The sequence below is a fragment of the Solanum dulcamara genome, chromosome 5 (genome assembly GCF_947179165.1).
Source record: "Solanum dulcamara chromosome 5, daSolDulc1.2, whole genome shotgun sequence".
NCBI lineage: Eukaryota > Viridiplantae > Streptophyta > Magnoliopsida > Solanales > Solanaceae > Solanum > Solanum dulcamara.
The window spans coordinates 64,312,922-64,327,125 of NC_077241.1; the positions used below are offsets into that span (position 1 = coordinate 64,312,922).

General features: G+C 35.0%; 1 protein-coding gene across 1 annotated transcript; it reads right to left on the bottom strand.

Moving 5' to 3' along the window:
* Window positions 1-1,441: 1,441 nt before the first annotated feature.
* LOC129889338 (protein arginine N-methyltransferase PRMT10) lies at window positions 1,442-13,484 on the bottom strand. The gene is made up of 8 exons (XM_055964597.1): window positions 13,205-13,484; window positions 9,273-9,465; window positions 9,043-9,148; window positions 7,019-7,208; window positions 6,105-6,290; window positions 5,940-6,023; window positions 2,147-2,347; window positions 1,442-1,933 (listed from the first exon to the last, which is right to left on the bottom strand). The coding sequence occupies exons 1-7, from the start codon at window positions 13,373-13,375 to the stop codon at window positions 2,171-2,173; spliced, it is 1,107 nt and encodes a 368-aa protein (XP_055820572.1). The 5' UTR covers window positions 13,376-13,484; the 3' UTR covers window positions 1,442-1,933; window positions 2,147-2,170.
* Between the last annotated feature and the right edge of the window lie 720 nt (window positions 13,485-14,204).

Consider the following 14,204-nt stretch of genomic DNA (forward strand, 5'->3'; position numbering starts at 1 on the left):
AGTTTTAATGGATTTTACATTATATTAGTGGTAAATGTACATTCTTTTCTACATAAATTTCATATTTAACATTCACTCATTTTATTATTTAAAGTCATAGTATCGTGGTCAAATATTAGGGGTGTGTAAAAATCGAACCTATCAATAAATTAAAAAAAGTGTTATCGGTTTATTGTTATTGGGTTATTGGGTTAACAATTAATTAATGGTTTTATAAAAAAAATTATTGGGTTATCAGTTCGGTATTGCTTTTTAATATTGGGGTATTGGATAAACTAAGAACCCATTAAGACTATAATAGTTTATTATTTTAATTTTTACTCATATACAAATATCAAACAAAAAATATTAATATAAACATATAATCACCATATCATCTATCAGTGGTTTATGCACAATTCACACTTTACAGTTCACATAGTATTTACCCTTTTAGGCTTTGCCGCTTTAGGTTTACAACATCAAAACTCAAAACCTAAAGAACTAAGAACGGCAATGGCTACGGTTTGCAAGTTGCAACAACAACAGCAAGGGTTAGGCGATGATTAGGGTTGTGAATTGTGAATTTGATTTCTCTTCTTCTGATTTCTCCTCTTCTCCATACTCACTTTCTCAAAAAATTCGAGTTCCCTGGTAAACAATTAGGAGTTATTTTATCCTAATTGGGGTTAAATCTGATGAGCATTTGAATATTTTTTTTTAAGAAACTCTTTTTCCTTTTTCAATAATGTTCAAGATTTTCGAAAATTATCGGAGAAGTCGTATATATTTTTTGAAAGCATTTTCTTATTCTAAAAACCGAAAATCGAACTGTTAAAGACCAAAAATCGATAACAAATATTTTATTGATTTGGTTATCGATTTAGCGTATTTAAAAACCAAAAATCGATAATACCAAACCGACCGATACACACCCCTATCAAATAGCATGTGAAAGATTTTCATATTATGAAAGATTGCGGGAATTGTTTGAGGGCTATGCATTTAGAAATTTGTTATTACGGATATTCGATAGATTAGTTACAATGACAATAGCTATTTAGTATAAATATATCATATTACCTATTAGTTCATTGATACATTAGTATCACGAATTAATACTTTTGTTTGTTTGTTTAGATTTAATGAAATATATTGTATTTTTATAATTATTGATAGTATATTGGTACGTCGTTAATGTGCATAACTAGTACTTGCTTTTGTATCTTTCATGTTCTATAGAAATAATTTTTTGATATTGTTTACTTAAATTTACTAGGAATAAAAATGGATGTTAAAACAGCAAACTAAACCATTTTTAGAATGAATTTAGCAGCTATTATAATTGTTGCTAAAGACATTTTTGATTGCCACCAGAGGACCTTTTTGCAGTGGTGAATGTAAGGAACTAAGGCATCCATATGATTCCAGCGCCTAAACCAATCTACTAGAGCTCACATGGTAAAGTAAAGCAAATGAAATGGGCATTTATCTCATCTTTGGTCTCTTGACTTCATAAAATTGATACTCCATTCCAAATGGAAGTTTTACCAGAATAGATAGCACTAACATACAAGTGACAAGACTAGAAAGTACTTGCACACTGACAAGAACAAGTAGCACCAATTTTGTCTTTAGATACAAACTTGCGTTTAAGGTGGACACCATGCTGACACTACCAGCCCTTCATTACCCGCACAAATAGTAGGTGAATGATCTTGCATGCTAACAAAACATTCCAAAGCCTCTAGAGCCCCTCGTTTCCAGGCCCAAACCAAAAATGAAAAGAAAAAAAATGCAAAATAATTTAAGAGGCAAATTTGTTGAGAAGAGGGCACAAGAGTCTAGGGGCCAAGACACAACAGCATAAGTCAGCTGCAGAAAAGGCTGAAATTCTCTCCGAGGGGGGCGTGTTCACCAGTAGCATTCCTCCCATTGGCCTTTAGACATGACACTGCACATATAAACACAAAAGGAAATAAAAGACAAATGTCACATATAAGCACAATAGGAGGAATCCTCAAGCTTAAATAAGTTGGCCCAAACTACAGTAAAGAGAGCGCAATTACCAAATCAGGCAGATGGAACCAGTTCAATAATATCATTAAATTTTATCGCCATAGGAGGTTTAACACGAATGTTCAAAAGGGTAAGATATATAATGTACCTTTGAAAAACCAGGCTGTGTTCCTCATTCTATATAAAACTTTTTGCTGAATGAGGGAAGTGATTTTCCAGAAGATTGTCTAAGATCACAGTCGACCTCAACTTCCAACAAACGATGGTTTTCTTTAGAGCGATTCATTGAGAAATTAATTGTCATATTATCTCCTTGGCTAACACGTGTGGATGGATAAAACAAGAACACCTGCAAATACAAGAACAGGATAAGTAAAACCTTGAAAACAATTAGAGAGTATTTTGGAAGCAAGAAAGTAAATTATAGCTTTAGATAAGCTCCGAGAACTTGGCCAAAGTTAATACAATCATTTAGTATAGAATAACTTACAGAACGGAGTGGATACAGAGATATAGCAAATCAAATTAATTGAGGTGGAGGCGTAATTAATGTGTGTAACTTACAACAACATACCCAGTGTAATCCCTCAAGTGACTTGAGGGGTCTGGGAAGGGTAGGTCTTATGTAGACCTTTCTCCTACATTTGGGGGTAGAGAGATTGTTTCTAATAGACCATCAGCTCAAAAGAAATTTTTTCGAAGCAGGATTGCAAGAAAATTAGGACAACGAAATTGCAAGATACAAAGCAAATGAAGCAACAAAAGAATAATACACATTGAAGAATAAGAAACTAAACAACTAGGGGGGGCTAGACCCTACACCCTCCACCCCAAAAAAAAGTGTGACAACACTCCGCTACGTACTCACCTTCTATCCTAATCCTCAACCTCAAAATCTTCCTATCTAGGGTCATTGTCCTCCGTTGAAGTTGTATCAAGTCTAATCATCTCTCCCAATTTTTTTACGATTTATCTTTACCTCTCCTAACTCCTACTATAGCGGACCTCTCACACCTCTCTATTGGCGCAGATATGCACCTCTTTATGTGTCCGAACCATCTCAACCTTGATTCCTTCATTTTGTCCACCACTGAAGTCACTCTCACCTTACCTCGTATGATTTCGTTCGTAACCATCTCTCCTAGTATTCTCATACATCCTCTGAGCATCCTCATCCCGCTACCTTCATCTTCTGAATGTGGACGTTCTTGATTGGTCAATACTCTATTCCATACAACAATATTGGTTAAACCACCACTCTATAGAACTTATCTTTAAGGATCGGAGTCACATTCTTATCGCACAATACCCTAAAAGTGAGGCTCGATTCCACCCGCCCCGCTCCAATACTACTACAAGAATTGACTTTTAACGACAACTTTTCAGTGAACGGACAAAATTTGGTTGTTATAAGTGTACTTATAACGACCAAAAGAAATTTCGATTGTTAAAGCTAGCTTTCTCAAAGCCCAGAGAGGAGAACTTTCTTCACTGAATTTCTTAAAAAATAGGTCAATGCAGAAGCTAGGTTCCTAATTTACTTCACTTGATCTTTTAAAAGATATTACTTCACTTGTTCTTTCAACAATAAGAAGGTTAGATATTTGTGTTTTATCGATTTCTTCTTAAAGATAGGGCTTATTCAGGTTTGTATCAATTTATCGAAACACGGTGATACTCTATTTTTATTCGCATTTAAGTCTAATCGATAAAATTCTAATATTTGGATTTCCTTCCGTAGATAGAGTACATGGATTTCTCAGAGACTCTTGATTTTGTGTTTCTGGTGTGATCTTAGGTTAAACTTGGTTTAAACGATATATAACTGTGTATGGATGATTTGTTGTGGACTTAGCATAAGAGGTTTGAAGTTCTTGTTTTACAATTTTTCTATCTATGGTGCTTTTTTCATGTAAGGTGTGCACTTTCGTATGTGCACATACGAAAGGAAAAAAGAATTTGCTTCATTACAGAAACTTGTGATAGTTGTATTGGCTTTATTACCTAATACGTTTTCCTCCCATTTAGATGCTTTTATTTCTTTAAATAATGAGTCTGCATATCTTTCATTTTATAAATTTCCTTTTGGGTCACAGAAATGAAGGAAGAAGGGATTACCAAAAGTATTTGAACCTTCAATTTAAATAAGAAAGTAATGGTAAACTCACCAATTTATTTGTGCCACATTTCTTCATTAACTTGAATTAGGAGAAAAGTCCTATGATCAATCCAAGAGAAAGTTCCATCTCAACCCCATTTCAAAACATTCATTATTAGGGTGCCCAAATCAAGAAATAATAGTTTCCATTGATACAAGGCTTAAAATTTGATGGGTACTTTATTCTAGTTGGTTTGCTCTTGGGTTTTCTTGAAGGAGTCAATCGGTGATCTCTAATTGGAGAAAGTTGAAATTTTGTGTAAGTTTATCAAGAAAAAGGTGGTTACTAGTTGAGTTGGAATTATTACTAGTGCGGGTAGATATATGTGGCGTTTGAGTGGAATTGTAGCAGCTTTTGTCCATCTTGCTATAGCATATTTCTTTCTTTGTGCAGCTACTGTATCTTTTTAGCATCAAAGTTTCTTAAGGAATTTGGTTTGAGGTTGGCATGTCCTTGTGATGGACTTTTTAATTACTGTGACAAATGAAAATTTATGTTCTCATAAACTCTTGATTGATTTCCCACCTGAGAAAGTATATAATGTACAACTTCTCTATGAAAGGAAACTTCCCTTTGAATGTACTATTTTGGGAAAAGATCAGAACTGTGATTTGAATTGGAGATTAATTGGTGAAAAGGAGAATTGTCCTCATGGGTATCTTGAAATGGATAATGAAGCTTCACGCCTTCATGTAATTCAGTTTCAGATGCAAGAAAGTCGCACGTTATAGCTGGGATTGAGTAAGTGCAATGAATTCATCAGGTATGAGCTTGGGATAAAGGGGATGAATCTGAGACAAAGAAGATATTTCGTCGAGAAGGCGTAAAGCAGCTGTTGATTATGGGAGATCTTCATATGATCCTCCATAAGAGAGTTTCCACAATGTCCTCAAATAGAGAGAAACATGCATATAATTCCAACTGAAAGAAACATAACACTATTATTTTAAGCAAAGGAAAGCTTTGTATTTCTCAAGATATTGTAAGGTCATGCTATCTTAGAATATCTCAAGCAAAGGAGAAATATTTGTTGATCCCTTCTCGTTTTTCTTTTTCCTTTAGCTTAGTACTAGGTTCAATGAGTCAGCTTCTTTCATATTTCTTAGTCTGTTTGGTAGATAATTTAATTAGAAAGTATGTTATACAATGTAGTTTAGGACTTTAGCTTGTACAAATCATGTGTAGAAGTTGCCAATGTTGTATTCTTTATCAATGACGGCAACTTTTATGCTTCTAAATAAAAATATCTTTTGACTTGCAGGTAAAATGGGCGAATACTACTAAGATCTCTGACTGAAAAAGAAGTGAAGGTAGATTCATGCTCCTCTATTACATGATTTAATTGCTTGTTTTTAATCATCTCTATGTCTGTCTTGTACTCCCTAGATGCTCTTTTACATGATTTAATTGCTTCAGTTTGAATTGTCTAGAAGTTCTAAATATTGTTGAGATTGTCATTTCCATGTTTTCAGGGCATTTTCTTTTATTTTCTGATTTGCTCTTACTTTTGTGGATCTCTTATTAAATCTAGTTCTATGGAATTTTTCTAGGAATTGGTTATATCTTCAGCTTTGCCCCTTTTTCACTGTCAGGGAAAAAATAAACAAAATACTTGAAATTCAGTTTATCACATTGATGCATGATGAAAACCTTGAAGAGCTTAGCCAACAAAGTCAGGTATCACTTTGAAATACACAAATTTTCTAGCAAATTTCAGTTTAGTTTTTAGTTTGCCTCTGACTGTTAAAAAGTCTCCACTTGGACAGGCTTTAGTCAACTAACCTGCTGCCCCCAGTGTGTTCCAAGGTCTTCACTTGGAGCTGTTGTCAACTCAATCTCATGATTAGCTGGATTCTCCTTGCGTCCCTGACAAAATCAAAGTGAGTTCAAAATAATATTAATTTGCACTCACTACAATGCAGAAAAGACACAGTAAGGACAACTTACTCGAAAGTGGACATCAAACCATCCACCAAATCCACAGAATCGTGTATTATCTGCAGTAATGATTGATGAGCTGTTTGCCTGAAGACTGAGTAGATCATTCACAGTTGATGTTAAACAATCAATCTCCTTTATGACAGCAGGTTTTCCAATTACTTGATTTGGATGAAGGTTGTTCCACAATGATGTCTACATAAAACATTAGTATGGTCTTTGAGATGTTCAAGGAGCCAAGTAAATGAGAAATCTATCAATGAAAATAGTAAGACTGGGAAGTGCAATAACTTCTAATAATACATGAAATAACAATCAAGAAGAGAACTAAATCCATTTTGACAGAGGAGTGACCGCCCTTTTTTGTTTGGCATTCACACCAAAAGAAAATGTCTCTTAAGTCACCACCATTCGCCTCATTCTGTTCAAGGTCCCTAACTGAATTTCCATTTTTGATTATACTCATCAAATACACTATCACACACAATGTAACAAAAGGTATATTTTATATTTTCAACCATAAGAAGCTATGGTTATATAGACATATTCAGTGTGAAAAAAATGATATTTTGACAAAAAGCTAATGTACCGATCAATCAAATATTTTTACGGTTTCTAGTCATTACTGCACAGATTCACTTAAAAAACAGTCGAACAGACTTCAAGAACACAGAAAAGAAATGCATTATCTACAATCGTAATTTGAATAATTTGATTAACACAATAAACAAGTAGGCCAGCTCAACGGCAGTTTGTTTATTGATGAATTTGAATTTTTTGTCAATGGAAGAGGAGAACTTGCTAAAAGTTTAGTATTAATGCAGATGTAAAACAGTGCACTAGAAAGATGATATAAACCATAATTAAAAAACGATAATAATGAACCAAACAGTTAGCATAAACGAAAAGGAAATAACATAAACCTGTAGATAGTATTTTCTCTGCTCATCTGTAAAAGGCTTAGTCAGACTGCCCATATCCACACCATAAAACGTTTTTGTCTCATTGACAAAATGGGACCAATCATCCATCGCTCTATCATAATCAATTTTCTTTTGATCCACTAATCCAGAGCGGATTGGTGCGACCCACATTCGAGCATGGCTTGGGTACCTGGAAAACCAAAGCTTCTTGAACCAAATGACAAACATGCTCAAACAATTTGTAACTACTAAAACAGTAGTAGCAGATATCTCAAATCGATATGGTTAATATTGTTTTGAGAAGTATATGATTAAAAAATTTAAAATCCAAAAAGAAAAAATTTCCATTCATGAAGTCATCTGCATGAGCATTTTTTTTTCTCTTTCTTTTTTTAAGATTAAGGATTACCCCATTCTTGCTTCTGGAAAGTAAGGGGTGGGAGATCTTCTATGGAAATCACGTTTTTTCTCCAACACTGAAGGTTGCTTGGTGTGTGTGGGGTGGGGGTGGGGGTGGGGGTCGAGGTCCTCCTTCACTCATTCCAGTCAAGCTTATATGCAATGTCTCAATTAAGTTTCTAGCTTATTCCCAATGCTCGAACATGATCATACCTCATGCATCACCAAATGGTTATAGTAATCGATGGTTCATCTTCCTTTAGAGTGCACCAGCTTTCTTCACTATAATTTACTCTATTGCAGTTTATGAGGTTCAATTCCACTGTATCTGAAAGACGAGACAGTTTAATTTATCTATGCTCTGTTTTATTTTATATGACATCATCACTGTTTGGGGAGTCGAACCATTTTCATTGACTACAATTTTATTATTAATATTAATACTCTAATAATAAAAAGTAATTACTTAGAGTACTTTTATATTGTTTCTAAATATGTATGTTTTATTTTTGAAAAATAAAAAATGTTGTCCAAGTTAAAAATTAAACTTAAATCATTTGATCCTTGAACACTAAATCTCTCATTCTTTTCAAAACGACTCCTTAGGGGTAGATAAAATTAAGTTGAGGGTTGAAGTTTTTTTTGTGTGAAGTTAATTTTCATGGCGAAAAAAGATCAGACTTTAGTATACCTTTTAATTAATTGTTAGATGATTTTTTTCCTTTTGAAGTGGTAATGGTTAGATGAACTGAAATATGAAAGAAGTATAAAGAGATATTATCTGTAGTAAATCTATGGGGAAAAAAACTAATATATTCAAATTAGAATGTGCATAATAACGTAGGCAAAGGGAATAGCAAATTCAAAAATGAAAAAGAGGCACTCACTAGTAATTAAAGGTTACTCAGCAGCAGCATCTCAACCACATTTAACATCCATATAGTTAAACAGAACTTTATTTCATGTCAACTGTTCATTATTCAAAATTATGATCAGCAGGTAGGTTTAGGGTGGGATTGGCATATCAGAACCCACCCTGTCATTCCAAACTTGCGTTAATATTGGTGGATACTTGAACATTCCCACATTAATATGACCTTTAGATCAAATCAAATCAGAGTATACTATTACAGAAATAAAATTATGTATTTTGATACATTATTATACAAAAGTAGGATGTAAGATATCCCTGTAAACAGTCAACAAAAATAGCTATTCTAGAATAATGCAGAACTCCAGAATCGGGGTTTGGCAAAAATGATTCACTAATTTAATCGCAGTAAACTATTGATATCACCAAACTTAGGTATGTATGCAAATCTGAAAGTTCGAACAAAATCTAGGTATATAGTTTATCTACAGAGCAGGATGGAGCAGGTGCTACATGTAACTTAAACACACCATATCTTTGAGAAAATGATTCCCTGTAGATGGCTGGTGATATGAGCCAACCAGATTAGAAGTGCATACACACTCCTCAAAATATACCAAACCAAAGTTTCAGTACATTTATGACTAGTGAGAAATGTGAGGTTATTAGACAAGCAATAGCCTAGGAAAAGCAATTAAATTGAGAAAAGAAACTGTAAAAAATATTGGTAATGTTTACAGGCAGTGACTCTTACATAACTCCATCTGGGTTCAACCAGCGATCCCGAGCACAGATAACTGAGTCAAACATTGATTCACGTAAAAGGAAGTATCCCATCCACTCTGAAATGATCACATCAACTGCACAGTATGATTTATTCAATTAGAATTCAAGACAGCAGTATTGTAGAGACGACGTCAATGGTTGCTACTATAAAATACTGGCTTTGTTTTCAAGGGAATAATAAGAAATTTAAAGACTAACCCTTCTCAGGCAGAGTAATATCTTCCATTGACCCCTCAATCACTTCAACAACATGCTCAAATCCATTTGTTTTAACAAGTTCACGAGCATGTTCTGCCATTTTGGTGGCTTCTACTGCATAAACTTTCCTTGCACCTGCTTGTGCTGACCATAATGCCAATATGCCGCTCCCTGTCCCTACATCCAAAACAGCCTAAACCAGTTTCCAGCGAAATTAATCCCAATCTACAACTGAAGATCTTAGTGAAAATATTAATAGCACAAATGTAGTTCAGTGCGACCATTCAATCAAAAGTCAAACAAAAGAAATTGTATGTTAAGCTTATAATGAGCAATGGTTTGTCGAATCTCAATAGCGAATTGAGAAGTAAAGCTATTTCCTCTGACTACTCAATCAAGTTAGTACCTCATCCATGACTTGAGATGGGCATACATATAAAAAGAAAAAGCAATCAGCTACTTTCTGAAGTTTATATGCATATTAAAATCATCTCAAAATGCTTTTCCAACAAGTATTAGTAAGTGCGTGGAAGGAACAAATTCTTTTGTTAATTTATACAAAAAGGTTTGGTCAAGCATCCCTAGAACAGAATATAGCTGAATGTTTTCACAAATTAACCTATTTTTATTGGGAATTTTCTCATTTTATCTTCATATTTTATGCAGGAAGGAAGCATCCTTATCCAATGGATTCAGAGGAGATACATGATCAAAGAGGTTAGAATGAAGAAGAACTGTATGCAATATCTTCCCTAGCTGTGGAGTTTGAGGAGACACCAAGGCATGAGGAGATGGCCTGGAGACAAAGATCCAAGGGCTCTTTGGTTGAAACGGGGAGACAGAGATACCAAGTTCTTCCATAGAACTGCAAACTCTCACAGTAGGTATAACAACATTGATAAACTTATAGTTAGAGAGAATAGTGCGGTCAACCCTACTGAGATCAAAAGGGAAATTATTACCTTTTACAAAAAGTTATATACTGAAACAGAGGGTTGGAGACCTCAAGGTAATATAGGAAGTTGTCCTAGAGAATTACACCAGAGGATAGAGGATACCATGATGTTGCAATGTCCCTTTGAAGCTTAGGAAATTTTGGATAGAGTGTAGGCATGTGCCGCTTTAGCTCATCGAGGATATGATCCTTGATAGGAGGGTGTCGAGATCGAGGATTGATAGAAGGTTAATAGGTAGTTGAGTGCTTTGCTTTCCCATTCCCGGAGTATTAGTACTAGTCTTGTATTTTCATATTCTTAGATTTCTATTTCTACTGGTTGATCCTTTAGCCTCGATTTTGTATTTTCTTATTGTTATTCCTTCTTGTTGCTACTGAATTCTTTTTCATGTTTTGAGCCGAGGGTCTATCGAAAACAATCTATCTACCTTCTCAAGATAGGGGTAACTGGTAAGATCTACGTACACACTAGGATTACACTGGGGTTTTTGTTGTTGTTGTTGTGAAGGCATATGCTGGGGACAAAGTTTCTGGACCTAATGGATATTCTATGGTCCTCGTAGCTGTTGTACAGAACTTCTATGATCAAGGGGGTTTTGAAAAAAATTCAATGCTACTTTTGTGGCTTTGATTCCAAAATAAATGAGAGCAAAGGAGCTGAAAGATTTCAGGCCTATCTTCTTGATAGGCAGTATATACAAGATCATCTCCAAACTATTGAGAGAGAAACTAAATAAAGTGGCACACAAACTGGTGAACAACAAACAGATAGCCTTCATTAGAGGTAGACAAATAATGGATGCTATTTTGATTGCACATGAATGCGCAGAATCAAGAATGTGAAGCAAAGAACCTGGAGTACTTTGTAAACTGGATATGGAGAAGGTCTATGACCATTTCTACTGGTAACTCTGATGAAGATGGGATTCAGTGATAGCTGAGTCAGTTGGATCAAGTACTGCCTCAGCACAGTCAAGTTCTCAATTTTGATCAATGGCTCACCAGCTGGTTTCTTCCCCTTCCAAAAGGGCCTGAGACAAGGTGATGCTCTATCTATTTTTCTTTTTATTATAACTATGGAAGGCCGCAATGATATGCTAACGAATCCTCAAGAAAGAAATTGGTTAAGGGATTTCAAGGTGAGTTCCAGACTCTATCGTAATCTGGAGATATCCCCCCTTCAATATGCAGATGATATCATGGTGTTCTGTGAGGCTAACAGAGAATAACTGAGATTGTTGAGGGTAATTTTTATCCTATTTAAAGCAACATCTGGTTCACACATAAACTAAGCTTTATATATCCAGTAAATGAAGTAAACCAGATCCAAGTTTTGGCTGAGATTCTTCAAGGAAGAACTATCTACCGTGTACCTGGGGATGCATTTTGGGTGCTAAAAGCAAGTCAAAAGGAATATGGAATAGTATCCAAGAGAAATGCGAAATGAAGCTAGCCAATTGGAAGAGTCAATACCTATAAATGGGTGGCAGATTAATCCTAATTAATTCTGTACTTGATGCCTATGTTGCTCGGACTCTTCAAAAATGTCGACGGGTGTGTGCCGGATACTCCAAAAGTAGTGCATATTTGGAGGATCTGACACAGGTGCGGTAACAATTTTGGAGAGTCCAAGAAACTTAGTTGATGCTATGCCTACATACACGTTGTGAATATTCCCAAAACCTGTCCATGTGCTCAAGAAGATAGGTGCCCTCAGAAGAAATTTCATATGCGAAGGAAACTGTGACAAGAAAAAGTTCCACCTGGTAAGGTGGACTTCTCTCATTGCCAGTAAGAAAGGGTAAGGGGCAGGAATAAACTCTTTTAGGTCTTGATCTACTAAAGTAGTCGGCCTAAGAATGCCAGGGGGATTGGTATCAAGAACTTGAAGATTCAAAACCAGAGCTTAATGATGACGTGGTTATGAAGATTTGCAGTTGTCCATGAACAGTCACTATAGAAAGAAGTGATCCAGGAAAAGTATAGCAGAGAAGTAGCTGGACAACCAAAACCATATGGTTTTTATGGGACCAGACTATGGAAGTCAATTAGGAACCTATGGCCAAAGCTAGTGAATAAGCTAACAATCAGAGTAGTGACTGGAGATATCTTTTTGTAAGGATAATTGGCTAGGTCAAGGAACCTTAAAAAAGTTATTCCCAGATCCACACTTTGACCAGAGGCAATAATAGGAAAATTATAGAGTAGTCAAGGTTGGGATTTTACTTCTAGAAGACCATTGAATGATTGGGAAAATTGATAGTTTGAAAAAGATATTCAAAAATTTAGAACAATTCAAGGGTCTCTCTACCTTTATGGACAGCATAGTGTGGGGTGAGAACAAACAAGGAATGATCTCTATCAACTTTGTATATAAGGAGTTCAATCTATCAAACAATCAAATTGAATGTTGGCCATGGAAATTGGTATGAAAAGTAAAAATTCCGTATCAAGTAGCATGTTTCACCTGGTTGTTGGCTAGGGAAGCAGTTCTTACACAGGATAATCTTATTAAGAGAAGTTATCAGCTATGTTCTAACTGCTACCTATGTGGAGGAGAGGCAAAGACAATCAGTAATCTCTTTTTGAAGTGTAAGTTGACTGTACAACTATGGAGGATATTCATCAATCTAAGGGGTATAATGTGGAGTATGCCAAGAAACATTGTGGATGTCCTAGCATGTTGGAACAGAGAAGGGATTTATTCAATCTAGAAGGAGAGGTGGAGGATTGTTCCACATTACAAATGGCGGACAATTTGGGAAGAAAGAAATCAAATGTGCTTTGAGTATAAAGCTTTCACATCCAGAAGATTTTGAAAAAAATACACTTAGCAGCACTTTTAAATAGTTTGGCCCAACACATATCAAGTTTTCACAGCTTAGCATAAATATCAACTGCAAAAAATGTTGTTAGAAAATCAAACATGCACATTGACAGAACAACTTGAAATAAAAATACATAGTTCAGTGTTTACCTTTCCAACAAAATGATGTTTGTTTTGGAAAATAGCATTATAGTAAGCGTCCATACGAACACGATCAGAGAGCATCTCTTTTTGGTGGTAGAGAAAAGCGTAAGTACAGAAATAATTAGCATAATCGACGCCCTTGTCTACATTGGCGACGCCATTAGAAGAGCTACCCATGTCAGCGGCCGGCTACCAGACTTTGCTGTTGAAAGCGGGAGAGAGAAATTTTTGCTTCGAATTTTAGGGCAGCAAAGAATTTTGACTCCGACTAGCCCCTCAACTTTAAATGGACGAATGTAGTGCGGTTCGTCTGTGGGTATGTTGGGCCATAGACTACTTTTGACCGTTGATTTAGTGCGGTGTACATTCGAATAAAATCTTGCATAGGATGACACACAATTTGTTTTGACACCTAAGTATTGGTTTTTATTTGTGTAATATTTTTTTGGGAAAAGATTCCTTTTAATTTTTTTCAAAAAGTTAGTTACACGTTTAAAATATCATTATAATCTATTTCACACTTTTACTACTTATAAAAGTAAATTTATTTACCCTTAAAACTGACGTGACACAAAAAACTAAAAAAAAAAAATCTCCTTACACCCTCCCATCCCCACATCTCTTCTTCTTCTTCATGCCCCATTCTCCTCTTCTTCTTCACACCTCACTCATTATCCTCTTCTTCTTCGTTTTTTTATTTTTCATCACAACTTCAAAGCACAATCATTTTTTTATTCACAATTAGGTTAATTTTTTGTAAGATTAATTCAAATCAAAAAATAAAAATAAAACTTCTTTTTTTTGTTTTTGCTATATTTAAAAGATTTGAAACCCAGCAATTTCTCCCTATTCTACTGCTCCCTTTTTTGGTGAAATGACAATCTTTCTCGCTCTTCTCCACAATCGTAGTAGGTACGTCTAAATTTTAAATTTTCATTCCAAAAATTAGCTCTACTATTCAAAATTTTCAATTTTGACAGTTTTTTACCTTCTCTTGTAATGGAAA

Bases quoted from the DNA above. Each gene is read 5' to 3' on its own strand.
- LOC129889338 (XM_055964597.1), bottom strand. From the start codon at position 13,375: ATGGGTAGCTCTTCTAATGGCGTCGCCAATGTAGACAAGGGCGTCGAT. The intron at 6,024-6,104 runs GTAAGTTGTCCT...TGATTTTGTCAG, and splicing joins GGTTTGATGTCCACTTTCGA to GGACGCAAGGAGAATCCAGC. The intron at 2,348-5,939 runs GTTAGTTGACTA...TTGTATTTGCAG, and splicing joins GAACACACTGGGGGCAGCAG to GTGTTCTTGTTTTATCCATC.